Source organism: Etheostoma cragini, chromosome 9 (genome assembly GCF_013103735.1).
Source record: "Etheostoma cragini isolate CJK2018 chromosome 9, CSU_Ecrag_1.0, whole genome shotgun sequence".
Classification (NCBI taxonomy): Eukaryota; Metazoa; Chordata; class Actinopteri; order Perciformes; family Percidae; genus Etheostoma; species Etheostoma cragini.
In genome coordinates, this window is record NC_048415.1 from 28136874 (window position 1) to 28151378 (window position 14505).

At 39.5% G+C, this 14505-nt stretch overlaps 1 protein-coding gene across 3 annotated transcripts in view; it reads right to left on the minus strand.

Annotated features, from left to right (window-relative positions):
* si:ch211-51h4.2 overlaps positions 1 to 14505 on the minus strand; it is a 91405-nt gene that overhangs the window by 33837 nt on the left and 43063 nt on the right. For all 3 annotated transcript variants that reach the window (XM_034882328.1, XM_034882327.1, XM_034882326.1), the window contains 3 exons: positions 5930 to 6029; positions 2622 to 2680; positions 393 to 457 (listed from right to left, as the gene is read on the minus strand). In XM_034882328.1, coding sequence (XP_034738219.1) covers positions 393 to 457; positions 2622 to 2680; positions 5930 to 6029 — 224 coding nt within the window. The remainder of the gene's footprint in view (positions 1 to 392; positions 458 to 2621; positions 2681 to 5929; positions 6030 to 14505) is intronic.

A 14505-nucleotide genomic window follows, 5' to 3' on the forward strand; every position in this document is an offset into this window, starting at 1 on the left:
GGTAGATCGAGAGCTTTGCCTTCTGGCTCAGCTCCCTTTTCGTAACAACGGTGCGATAAACGGAATGTAATACCGCACAAGCTTCTCCGATTCTCCGACCAACCTCACGCTCCATTGTCCCCTCACTCGCAAACAAGACCCCAAGGTACTTAAACTCCTTCACTTGGGGTAAGGACTCACTCCCTACCCGAAGAAAGCACTCCATCGGTTTCCTGCTGAGAACCATGGCCTCAGATTTTGAGGTGACTTTGCAGCTCTTGCATTGAAATTTCCCTAATCTATCAATCTATCTATCTTTCTATTTACCTACATATATACAGTATATATGTATATGTATATGTATATATATATATATATATATATATATATATATAATAATGTAATGTGCTTACCAGAGGATGTTGAGCACAGTGCAGGTTGTCAGGCCTGCAAGCACTGCTCTCCGAAACCACAGGATCTGGACATGAAGGAAATGCAGTACCTTGTGACTGACATCCTGCTCAGGCAGAGTTACACGACAACTTTGTAAACAGTATGATTACATCAACACAACACAAAGGAGGGTGGCAGTAGCTAAGTCATTAGGGAGTTGGGTTAGTAAGTGTGGATTGGTGGCTGGAGAGATGCCACTTCACCTCCTGGTCAGTGCCAGGTACTCTTGAGCAAGGCACCGTACCCCCCAAACCGCTCAGGGCACTGGTTTGGCTGTCCAGGGCTAGTCTTACATAAAATGCACACTTCAATTTGCTGCATCTTTTGTCCACTCAGATATCTGAACCATAGACTGTGGCAATTCAAGGAACTGCAGTTTTTGGCACTTTGTCTGAACACTGCTGAAGAAAAGTCTCACCTTGTTTTGTATGTTGTATGCAAAATATCTATGTTTAATGCAAAAGATCTTTTTTCAAAGAAAAATGCCCCAAAACATACAAATCATGCCAGGGGATAATGATACATTCAGCTAAGTTTGATGTGGGTTGGCATGTTTATTAGGCAGAGTATGTTATTCAGACAAAGACATTGAGAAACTGCAGCAACAGAAAGACAAGCTTGTAGTCATTGATAATGGGGCAGCAGGACATACACATGCTACTCGTTTGCTTTGAGGCCTCCACTACGTTTTTATGTAGATTTTAAACCTGCACATAAAAGAACCTGAGTGGAAATGCTAGACTGGAAAAAAAGTTGAAATATTTAAAAAAAGTATTTACACTTGGCTGAGGTATGAAAGTTGGTTTATAAATCAATTTGATCAAATTGATATCAATGATAGAAATGAAATTGAAACTGACTTCATGAATATAAATCTTGTTGTACATGGCGCACACGTAGCATGCGACTTAAATGTCACTCAAGCTTCCATTGAAGAGACTAAATCTTTGCTAAAATTCTGTAAATTTGGTTAAAATACTTTTGGATACAAAGTTGCCTGGTTACACTGCTTAACCCAGAATTCCAATTGGACGTGGCTTGATTGTGTCTACTGGGAGTGTTTCTCAAGCATCTTCATTTATCCTATTCTTCAGTAACCAGATTCTGTTGTTCTGTTCTTTGGTGTTGGAACTTAATTCATAAGTGTTACTTAACTGAGTTAAAAAATGTTTAAGTTGATACTTATTAGAACAGTTATTGCCTACATACACATTACATACTTGCAGCTTTGTCAACAATATAGCTACTTATTTCCTGCATTCTACGCCTATTGGATAAATAAATATACGTATGAATTAAGATATGCTTTTGCATTTACCCATGCATTATTCACACACATGAGCCTGTCTAACAAAACCTGGACCATGTGCCTAAGAAAGTGCCCCCTAACCAGCAGCACTTCTGACCTGACCAATAAGAACTGACCCAGCCAGTACAGTACTGTGGACCTGCTCAACCTATTGACCAGTCTGCTTGGTGTAACAACGTAGCTGATTGAGATGGGTCTTTCAGCCTTTCACCGCTCACCTTAATGTTACAGTCTCTCTCAGTGTACTAATGAAAATAACAAAACAGGGCCTGAGTGGCGCCGACAGGATTCTATCTATCCCTGGCGTAGTTTTATCAAATCACATCACATGACCAGATCATGAAAGTATTTTCACTGAAGTAAGAGAGAGAGACACCAGTCAGCGAGCCAGTACAGAGATATGAATAACATGATTCCCCTGTGTGATTTGTAAACACCATAACCCCAATATGATCAAAAACAGGATAAGCCTCATAACCCCAATATTCATATCCATGTTTCAAACTACATGCTACCTCCGTCTGTAGGTTTAGCGATACTGTCCAGCAACCAGTTTTTCTACGGATCGAGTCGTAAAAATGCATTCTGATTAATAGTGGATGGGTTGTTAGTGAAGTACCGGTTAGGCCTAGTTAATGGGAAACGTATTACTGTGAACAGAGCAGAGAGCAGAACAGAGCTGCTGCTGCTCCTTTGTGCATTTACACATTGTTATACTAGATGCATTGCATGTCTAACGGAGAAAAAAAAAGTATGCACAATGCGTACAGGATTTTGGCTGCTGGCGCCAATGCAGTGCCTCATAAGCTATTTCAGAATTCAGTATAGTGTGCATAGAGATCAGAAGTCACTGCAGGACATAGTAGAGGACTAGATTTACCTGCGTTTTGTTGTGTGAGATCTGCGAGTAGAGCAGAGGCATCACGTTTACAATCCCTCCTGTTGGGGACAAAAACAGCAAGTCAATCGCATAGACTGTTTGAAATTTGGCATTTTTTGGGTAACACTTTATTTGAAGGGGTGTGCATAAACATAAACTGTCATTAAATGGTTTGTTTTTACGTTGGCTGTCATGTGACAAGGCTCCACTCCTTAACCTGATTCTCTTAATTATGCTGTTATAGTTTTAGACTGCCGGGGGACTTCCTTTGACACACTGAGCTCCTCTCTCCTCTTTCTTTCCATTTGCGTGCATTCATGTCCCAGAAATTATTTTGTAATAATAATTAGCTCTGGGTGCAGCTAACTAAGAATAACCTAGCTCTGGGGAGTTATTCCCTGGAGTCATTATGGTTTTGGTTGTTCGCCCAATATGTTTCCTTGGATTAGGGTGCAGCTGTGGACGTGGTCCTGGTGTGCCATGCTATGCCATGAACTACTACAACTACTATTTCTAGCTATAGCCACTATTGATTACACCCCCAACCAGCACCTTCAGACACTACCTACCAAGAGCCTCGGTCTGTCCGAGGTTTTTTCCTAAAAAGAAGCTTTTCTTCGCCACTGTCACACTAAAGGCTTGCCCTTGGGGGAATTACTAGAATTGTCGGGCCCTTGTAAATCTTAATTATAGAGTGTGGACTACACCTACTTTATCTGTAAAGTCTCTTGAGATAATTCTTGTTATGATTTGATACTATGAATAAAATTGAATTGAATTGAATTAAATGTGACCATCATAATTTTCATGCACATTTTTCCTTGACCACAGGTAAAGTGAAACAATTTGAACTCATTGTGAAGTCTGATTTCACCATGAAATGGTGAAAGGTGTCATGAATAATACACATGGCCTGATTCGAAGTAAAATCATTTGGTCCTGTCAAAAACGTTATACGACCAGTAAATGCTGTACAGAGGGGATATAAAGTGGTCATATTATGCTCATGTTCATAGCTGTATTTAGAGGTTGTACCAGAATAGGTTTACATGGTTTAATTAAAAAAAAACAAAAAAAAAACAAACAATTTCAATATTTTTGTTGTACTGCACATTGCTGCAGGTTAGGACTACTAGCCAGTCAGAAGCAGAGTATGAGGGCGTGCCACGCAAGCAGCTGGCGAGCATCATAAGATGTGGTACAAAGTGAAGCACGTTTGTCACAGAAGTAAAGGCTGGACTACAATAGAGCTGTTTGGAGCAGTTGGTGAACAGTGTTTCTGTTGGAAATGGTTAGTCCCTTTGGGGGGGACTTTGGGCTTTTTCACTTTCTAAACCTATAATCAGAGGTGGGTAGTAACGAGTTACATTTACTCCGTTACATTTACTTGAGTAAGTTAAAAAAAAAAAAGTACTTCTAGGAGTAGTTTTAAACCATATACTTTTACTTGTACTTGAGTAGATTAGTGAAGAATAAACTGTACTCTTATTCCGCAACATTAGGCTACAATGAGATTGTTACTTTTCTTTTTACCTCTTTGGCATTCTATGCGTCATCGTTTTTACCCCAGCGTACGTCTCATTTTAATGTTTTATTTTGACAGAGAGAGAGAGAGTCTTCCGCTGAAGGCTCTACCACTTGACTGTGTTTCACCAATCAAACGTCGTTGTGCAGTCACGTGACCATACTCGATCTCAGCGGCGGGACAGGTTAGCTTTACAGTCGTGGCAAATCAAAGATGTCAGAATCAACCGTCGCCAAGGCAACGCAGACCAGGACTCACGGTGAAACCATGGTTAGCTTAGGACAAGTGCAAACCAGCAGCTACATTGTGTGGCGTCTTCTGTGTCAACCAAACAAACGGACATGTCAGCATTCAAAAACTCAACATCTAACTTGAGGAAACATAGCGGTATTTTAGTTTTTGCTTTAGATAGGTGGATGTTTGTCTTTTAGGTTACATACAGTATGTTTTGCACATGCAGTATCCATCCAAATTTGATGTGACAAGTCTCTCAATTAAGCTATTTCGTGATTCGATTGACATGTGCGCCAGCTCCACCCACTGAGCCAACCCCGCCACAGTTCAATGAAATGTTAACACAAAAGTGGTAAAATAGTTTCTTAAAGATTACTAATTACGCCTGCCATGACATATTTATGACAGGTTATGTTGTCAAGGTTAATGCCAAGGTGTCATATCAAAGACATTGACAGGTTATATTGCTTATGTAATGTCAGTAGTTGTCATAACACATCTCAAACAACTTTGCATTAAAAGTGTCATCATTTAGCAAAGGACACTTAATGACAAAATTCATAAACATTCTAAAGACTGCACGTTCCTGATATGTGTCATGTCAGTCTTATGCACACCCCTTCAAATAAAGTGATACCATTTCTTCTTTACAGCATGCAGATACAACTTTATAAAAATATGTTTTTTGCAATGTTCATTTATATCTGTGGGCTCATAGGTGTGGTTACTGCACCACACCTTTATTTCACATTGTACCAGCTGCACACCAGTGTGTCATCACTGTCCACTATGCTCTTACAGTAACAGTAGGCCTGTGTTTAAAAAAATTGATTTTCCAATTTACATCAATCTTCATTTGAAGGACCAAAAACTGATTCTAAAATTCTGAGACTGATCTTTTAATCCTAGGAGACCGATCTTGGCCAACATTACTGCCTTTAGGAGGCTGAAGCGGACACTTTTTTTTTTTAAGATAAATTGAACTTATTGGTATTATATGAAACTAGACGACATAAGGCATCCGTTGGTACCAACGTTGTCATGGGGGGCTAAATAACGCTCATAAGTTGAAAAGTGTCATGGCCAATTTCAGGACCATCAATGAGATGTAGGGCAACGTTTTTAGGGTGTTTGGCAAGATCTGAATCATTCAGTACAGCTTTGTTCACTTCAAATATGTCTTAAGCATTATTTTAAGACTTTAAAGCCTCCTTCAGTTAAATCACCAAATTTCTTTATGGCCATAGTTTTTTCACAATAAACTAATTAACCACTGTGCCATTTTATGTTCTAGTGATAGTATGTTTTGGACAGTTTGCTGTAAACTTGCTGCAAGATAGTTTTCCAAATCTGGTTAGCAACTTTAATTCGAGGTGTCCTGTGCACTGTGGAGTAAATCCATCATGGGCCTTCATTATTCTTGGCCAGGAAAAAAAGGATAGTAGAAGAAGGAGCGTGAACTGGAAAAAATAACAAAATAAACCTGGGCAAGAAAGGTGAAAAGATGAAGAGAGAAAGAAGAAAAGTGAGCTGCAGAGCTGATTCTCACCCAGAGCCACAGTGCCCATTAGGAAAGGTTTTCCCATCTGACTGAAGTCACTGTTGCTCTGAAGGCCGACCTCTGACCCCACTGCAAATGTCACAACCACCTGACACACACACACACGCACACACACGCACACACACACACACACACACACACACACACACACAAACACACACACAGACAAACACACACACAATTCAGTTCAGTTGTTTTCAGGTTTTTCTCTAACATGTACCGTATAAGTAATGCAATTTTATCTAAACGTTGACAATATACATTGAAACATTAACCTTGTATGAAAACAACAAGAGATGCACCGCACCAGTTTGAAGCACAATCACTATTTTTTGCCCGTATTTCCTGGGCAATCTTCAGTGTAAGTGAATAACAAAACATCATAATATAGAATTTTACAAACACATTCACACCCTATTTACAATAATACAACTATGTGCTAAGGTGCATCAACACAATTTTCACAGGCTCAATTGTTCCCACATCCTAAAACCAGAACCCCTAACCCTTGGGATGGGATGGGATCTGTATTGACAAGGAAAAAAATCCACAGGGGAAGCTTCGGTGAAGCATTCAATTACAACATTAAAGTCAGGAACCTGTGCAACATTTAGGGAAATACAGTAAGTGGCCGCAGTCTGTGTGTCCGTGTGTCTGGTCAAAAAGAGAGTGTCCAAAAAACACAGTAAAGTAAAAAGTAACCTTTGTGTTTTGACTTTAAGTGCAACAAAAACACACTGAGTTGTGTTTCCGGAGAGATGTGAAAACCATTTCACAGCCACAGGTAAGCCACAGAGGTGAAGGAGGAAAAGACGAGAGAGGAGTCAAAAAACAGCAAGACAGTGTGATGAGGAAGAGGAAGAATCATCTAGAAAGCAGGGAGAGAAGAGAGTTGTGTGGGGGGAAAACAGTGCACACAATTTGACGAAAAGGATGAAAAGTAATGAGAGAAACATAGCAGGGAGGGGTGTTGAGTAAGAGGACAGGATTGATTGGTTCTAATGACTTCTACCAGAAAATACCGTTTGCAATCTAATGCTTTTTAGATTAACTGAAACATCGTAGAGGCTTCTTTTAAAATCTTTAAGTAATTGTCCAGTCATCTAACACTGGACTGGTTTCACACACACACACACACACACACACACACACACACACACACACACACACGCACGCTCGCACACACACACACAGCATGCCGTAAAACTAGCTGCATTATCCTCTTTGATGATTTGACCGACCCTGCACCAGGCGGCAATATACCCCTACTATCATGGGCGCCAGCAGCATTAAAGGTTCAATGACAACTTTATTAGAGGTGAGGGTCTGGAGTCTTAACCAATTATAAAGCCTGAATAAATGTCACGCTAATTATTTCCAGAAAGCCGTGAAATTGTAGTCGATTCTCCATGAATAATCTACCTTTCAACACAATTCCATAGCTCGATGCATACGATTCATCTAAATAGAGTGTGAGTATGTGTGTGTGTGTGTGTGTGTGTGTGTATATGTGTGTGTGTGTGTGTGTGTGTGTGTGTGTGTGTGTGTGTGTGTGTGTGCCTAATTCAGGCCTATTTCACAATGACTGAATAGTGCTCTTATCAAGGTGTATCAACTTCATTTGGGCGTAACTGTTATTTTATTTAGCTGCAGGTTTCTGTGTGCAGCAATCAGTCAGATGCCAGGCCAAGAAGAGCTGCTGGGGCAATGCATTGATTTAGATGAGGAGAGATGAGAAAAGAAGAGAAGAGGCGATGAAGTGAGGAGAGAAAAAGAGGAGAGAATATATTGTCATAAGAGAAGCAGGTGTGATTTTATTCTTAATTTAGCATGTTTGAGATGCCTATAGAAATCTCCATAATAATGGTAGTAAATCTCTGATATGCTCTGTTATTTATACACTTCTTAAAATCCTTTTGATTTACCTGATTTTATGATCGATAATGTGCTATATTATATTTGGTTGATTATCTTTGACTTGTAAACAATTCTTATTTTTATTATCAACTTTGGACAAAGCAGAGCAGCTGCTTCTCCCTGCTTCTAGTCTTTATGCTAAGCTTATCACCTCCTGGCTCTCGCTCCACACTTAGCAGACAGACATGAGATCTGTTTATCTCATACATAGGAGATAAACCCTTTTTCTTCATATTGCCCCTGAGGGCTTCTGTAGTAATCAGTTTTGACATAATAAGAAAAAACATAATGGCTGACTTATGATGACAGCAGCTATAACGAGGTAATGAGTTGAGAACGGCTGGAACGTTGGACAACAACAAGTTCAAAAAAAGGGTTTCAGTCAGGTCAGAAGATGGGCCTCACAGTTGCAAGTTTGATTACTGAAACTTGGCCCCGCACACCCATGATCCAACCACATGGGTGATTGTAAATATTTTGGCTTTTTCGAATTTACCCAGTACTGTGTACAGACATCTGTGTAAAGTAAGTGTTGGGGTTTTGTCTGGCATTCACAGGCATACCCAAACTGACTGGTAGGGATCATTAAAACAGATGCACACACTCTACAAAACCCACTCAGACATGGGAACTTTTGCTAATGAGTCCCATAAATTAAATTTCAACTGTGACCATCACTGCTACGGGTGTGGAAAAGTTGCAGTGATGTGACTGGGTTCCACTATTAGTGTCCTAAAAGAAAACAAAGTGCGGATGGGTCTATCTGTCTGAACTATCAGGTTGCTTACATTGGCCTTTGTTTCACCAGAATCAATCCCAATCAACAAAGCTGCCCTTGGGGCTGCTTTCATGTCTCCCACTCTACCTCTCTACGGACCTCCAACAAACTCTTATTTAAATCCAGCTTTAAACATCAGTCAACTTTATAAGATGTTTACAGCCAAGGTTTCACATTTACTTTTCATAAAGTTGACTGAAATTGGCTAGATGCAGCTATCTAACTTTGGCTAAAGCGGTTTGTGCAGCAGAGAAACATCTCCCTGAGGGCAGTGTTTGGAGATTGGAATAAATTATGGACCGCTTTTTTTAGAATTATATTCCTGTGAAAGGAGGCAATCAAAGAGACACCAACATTGATTTTGTATTTAAAATGTTTGGAAATCCTGGGAAATCCTGTAAAGGCTATTTCCAAGCATTTTCTGACTTTAAATGTGGAAAAAGAAATTAAGTAAAATATTAATGTTATTTAGACTTAGACTTAGACTTAGACTTCTCTTTATTGATCCTTTTGGGATGACTCCCGCGAGGAAATTGAAAATTCCAGCGGCAGTTTTAGTAAGAAAAAAATAAAAATAAAAAATAGATAGAAAAGACAGTATGAAGACAACAAAATAACAAGTAACAAAATAACATTAATAATAATAACAATAACAACATTCATTCATATGAATAAATAGTATACATTTTAGACTTCTGTTCTTCTTTGAAAGGACATTGAATAATATTAATATAGCAGTAAACTAATATTTGCTATGTATATCAGATATAGTGGAGTAATGGCATCCTAAGCATAATGGACAAAGCTTCTGGGTCTGGAAAGTGAAATCAAGTGCCTTAAACCTCAAGTCTGTCTAATTTCCAGCGGGGGGAGGGGGGGCGAGTCCATTGGTTGCAAGAAGAAGTCTGTTTCTATAGAAGTCTAAGGGAAAATGAGCCTACTTCTCACTTGATTTATTTCCTCAGTAAACATTTTCATAATGAGTGTATGGTCAGAAACACTAGTTTCAAGGCTTTTTCAATACAGCATGATGTTCATTTTGCAAATGATGGTGCCGTTCATTTTAAAATTGACAACAAAGCGCCATGTCAAACTAAGAAGACAATATGTGAGTAACACAACCTTGGGTTTAATTAAGTTGTTTTGTCAGAAGGTCGTCCAACAAAATGAACCTTATATCCAGCAGTGTGGAATTGGAGAAGCTAATGCCAACACTAGCTCGAGCCCTGACAATTGTAGCAGCTACCATGTCCAGCAGAGGTATAGATTTTGAGGGAGATGCAGGGAATATGTCCCCTATAATATTTCAAAGAGGTAGATTTGTCCCCGTCAAAAATATGAAAGACAACCCACTCCGGTAAATATAATCGTTGAGGGGGCTCAAAACATGTATGCAAAACAAGAACTGTCTACTTTGAAACATTAGGGGGGTTAATGAATACAAAAGGAGAAGGAATAACAAAGATGTAAATTATTGTGCTATTGCCGTCTTTTATGTAGCTTTAAACTCTGCAGCTTCTGGCGTTAACAAGGTATCATTCTCTCAAAGATTTGTTATTGTGATGTACATGATTCCTTAAAGGTCCCATGGCATGAAAATGTCACTGTATGAGGTATTTTTTGACATTAATATGAGTCCCCCCAGCCTGCCTATGGTCCCCCAGTGGCTAGCAATTGTAATAGGTACAAACCTAGCCCTGGGTATCCTGCTCTGCCTTTGAGAAAATGAAAACTTAGATGGGCCAAGCTGGAAGTTTATGAGGTCATAAGGGGCAAGATTACCTCCCCTTTCTCTGCTTCGCCGCCCAAAGAATTTGGCCCACCCATGAGAGAGAGACATCATGGATTTCAAACAAGCAAAGTGGCAGTTGGTCAAGGCCACATGCATAAGAATTCACCAGAATGTAGGAATTGAAGTGTTTGAGACTCATAATTTTCTAATGGATGACCCCCAGATCCCTCGTTTATCATGTGTGTACATGTCAACAAAACCAAGGCCCTTGCTGTCCAGACTCAAAACTGGTGGCAGTGGGGTCTGCTACTTAAGTCTGTAGAGTAAATCGGACCACAAATGATTAGCCAGGTGGAGGAGGGATCCGTCTGCTCTGTTTGACTGATGGTACCCTTTACTTTACATAATGACTCATTTCATTATGTCACTAGAAGGGCACTCCTAAAGTGCAGATCTCCAAGGCCATGTGATGTTAAAGAAAGGGAAAAATTCCTTGGTCCATAATATACTCTTCCACCAAGTTTCATAATAAATCAGGCCAGTATTTATTTTCCATAATCCAAGACAGGCAGACAAGCAAACCAAACTGAAGACCATACCCTTCTTGGCAGCGATAATGATGTAAGTCATAAATACTAGGGTACATCAATTAAAGCTTTTCTTGTAAAAATGATACAAAATGGGATTAAAATAGTCTTTGACAACATTTATGTCTGTTACACTGGCTTTGTCGCTTTACGGTAGTTGCTGACTGAAGGTCATACTTTACCCACCCTTTTATTTGCCATGACATCACTTATTAAATTGCCCTGTCTCCCTCTCTCTACCCCCTCTTTCTTGGCGGCTCAGAGTCTGGAAACTGCTGTTTTCTTTCTAAGTATACCAAGATAGAAACATTAATATTGCAGCTATAAAGAGAAAAATCGCATTTGCTGGGCCATAAAAGGCTGGTGCTTGACGATAGTGTGTTTTATTCTGGTGCAGTCGGCCTTGCCTGGCCGGCTCTCTCTCATATTGATGCAGAGTACAGGGAATGGCTCTCAGTGCCCTGCTCCAAAACTGAACCTCTAAATCTTAACACCGAGACTTAGCTCTAGGACACATTTCTCTCCTATTGTGTGTTATGTGTGTGCATGTTGATACCAATGAAGGAGTTTCTGTGTAAATGTCGCCATCTACAGGGTGCAGATAAAACAACAAGATGGTCATCCTTTTGAAACTTGACCTCAGAATGAATGATGAAGCCATTGATCTGATGTTGTGGAATGGATAAATGTTTTCCCACAGATTCATAATTTACTCATTCATCTCCATTCATGGCTTTATCTACCATTGAAGACACAGAGGTCCAGCCCTCAGTATTGTCACTAAAAATGTGATTTAACTGCCTAAAAATAATGTGTACATTGCCAAGATACCTCTTGTTCCTCTGTCTGATCATCATCATCGTCATTGATTGTGTGTGGGTAGGTGACTGAGTAGGTGGTGAAGGGGAATATCTAGTTGTAACACAGTGGTTTTGGAGTATGGTGTCAACAAACATCCTGGACTCGATGAATAAGCTTTTCTTTTTTACTGACTTCAGCAGGTACGTAACCTAGGCAAATATAACTAGTAGATATGCCAATTATCTCCAGACAGGCATCTGACATAAAGCTCCCTTGCTGTTGCGCTGCGCTAAAACAACGCTGTGGCCATTAATGCCGTCTGTTGTCAACATCATGTTAGCTAGTTTCACTTGAGTGAGCGTTAACGTTCGCTTATATTGTTGGCTAGCTGGAAAATGGCATGATTTGATAAAGCTAGAATTATACTAAAGTTAGCAACAGCGCCTGTAAAACCAATTACAGCATTTTCGGGACTATAAGTCATACTTTATTTCATAGTTTGGTTGGTCCTGCAACTTGGGCGGAATCTCATTTCTCTATCTTACCCCTACCTCTTACCCCTTCTCTTAGGTTATGCACGTTCACACAAGACCTAATGCTGTCCCAATTCTCTATTTTATTAAGGGGTAGGGCTAAGACGAAGGGATGTATACCCCTAAAACCTAGGGAGGACGCAAGCGTACTTGTAAACCATGGCTATTGTACAAAAAGCAACAATGGCTATCGCATCGACCTGAGAGACCCATGAATGTAAGTATTCTCGGGTTAAATAATTGATTTATTTAAGAATGTTAAAATTACAACAGTTTTGTGCTCTATGTAGTCCTGGACATAAATACTTGCAACCATGTTCTTAATTGAAACTTTAAAAAAAATTCCAGCTTGCTATGCTAATTGCTAACGGTCACGGTACATTAATGATTTGCACAACGGTCCCGCATTTCTCTACCTTGAATGGACTTAATGCATGTCTACAGTTTTAACCATAAGCAGAATTTCCTTTGATATCAGTGCACAACACTACTTGCTTTGGAGACATCGATGTGTCACACAGGGACACAGGACACACGCCAGCTAATCCAGTTCATACTATATATACCGTCCTGTATCACACAGGGACACAGGAGGCCCTCGAGCTGATCCAGTTTATATTATATTTACCGTCCTGTATCACACAGGGACGCAGGACACACAGCAGATGATCCACTTTCGGGCTCAAAGAGCTGATGAGTTTCTTAAATCATGTGATCATTTTGTGCCCATTCATTATTGCATTGGTACTGTAATTATTGTAATCAATCATTTTTTAATTATTTGTAATTAGTTCCTGTTCATGCACTTGTACATTGATGTTGGTTATAATACGGGACACGGATGAAAGAATTGTGAGGGAAGGGTAGTAACCCTTGCCAGTAGGCCAACAGGCATCAGATTGGTCCGGAATATCAGAATAACTGTAGTTAATTTGTTTCAATTCAATTCAATTTTATTTATAGTATCAATTCATAACAAGAGTTATCTCAAGACACTATACAGATAGACCACACTCCAGAATTTACAAGGACCCAACAGTTCTAGTAGTCTCCTCTAAAAATTAGTTTGGGGTCTTCTGTTTTTTTGTTGTTGTTTTAGACATTTGTTGTCAAAACCCATGCAATTGACGCAGTAGACACACTTGCAGAAGGCATCTGGGAAGTTTGTGATCAATACTGTATGGTGAGGTAACCAAGTCGTGTCCCATTTCATAGGGGTATGTTTTCACCCATAGCCCGTACCATTTGGTTTCAAGGACCAATGGCTAGGGGTAAGTGGTAAGATGGAGAAATGGGATTTAGCCTTATAGTCAGGTGTGACTTATATATCAAAATATACATAAATTAGCATGTTTTTAAATGTTAATTCATACTGAAATCATTACCCTCTACAGCCGCGAGAGGGCGCTCTAGACTTGGGACAACTGTATGCTGCTCCTAAAGACAACTGAGAAAGACTGAACGCTAGCATGCAGCCAAAAAAGGTAATCTGGCAACGAAAATAAAGTTTGGAATTGACGTTTTGCAATTCAAAAGAAAATGCAATTTTCCCGTACATTTTGTGTCTCTTTGTGGAACTTTGCCTCTCTTCGTAGTCTTATTATTTTTCTTTTTGTTTTAGGTCTCTGTGGTGATTTGGAGTCTCTTTGTAGTCCTTGTGTGTTCTATGTTCTTTTTTTAACGTCACTTTAGAGCATAATTTACGCATATGTGTCTAAAACGTTGGATAAACTAGAGTAGATAAATAAATAAATATATGGTAATATGCATATATCTTCATAGTAGAGGGTTTGGGTTTATCTACAGTAATAGGGTGATGATTTCAATTTCAATTGTTTTCTGGAAATTTTAATTTTTGATAAAAGATGTTAGTAACTTTGAGGATAACAGGAGGGTTAATCAATGTCAATCAAGGAGAATTATGATTAAGCAGTATAGTTTAACTACAGTGTGGTGTCATATAGTGCCACCCCAACTCTATGTATCTCATCTCTAGCTTGCACTGGGAGCCAGCCAAGAGAAGCCAGAACAGGTGTTATGTGATCATATTTTCTAGTTTTTACTAGTATTCTGGCTGCAATGTCCTGAGCAAAATTCACTGGAAAATATATGATTTTCTCGCCTAAATTTTTACCCCTTAAAACATGCTGCAGTTTCCACATGCTTTGGCCCTCTGTGATGACCCTGAGTTCATTGTGAAGCTAACACTCTCAACT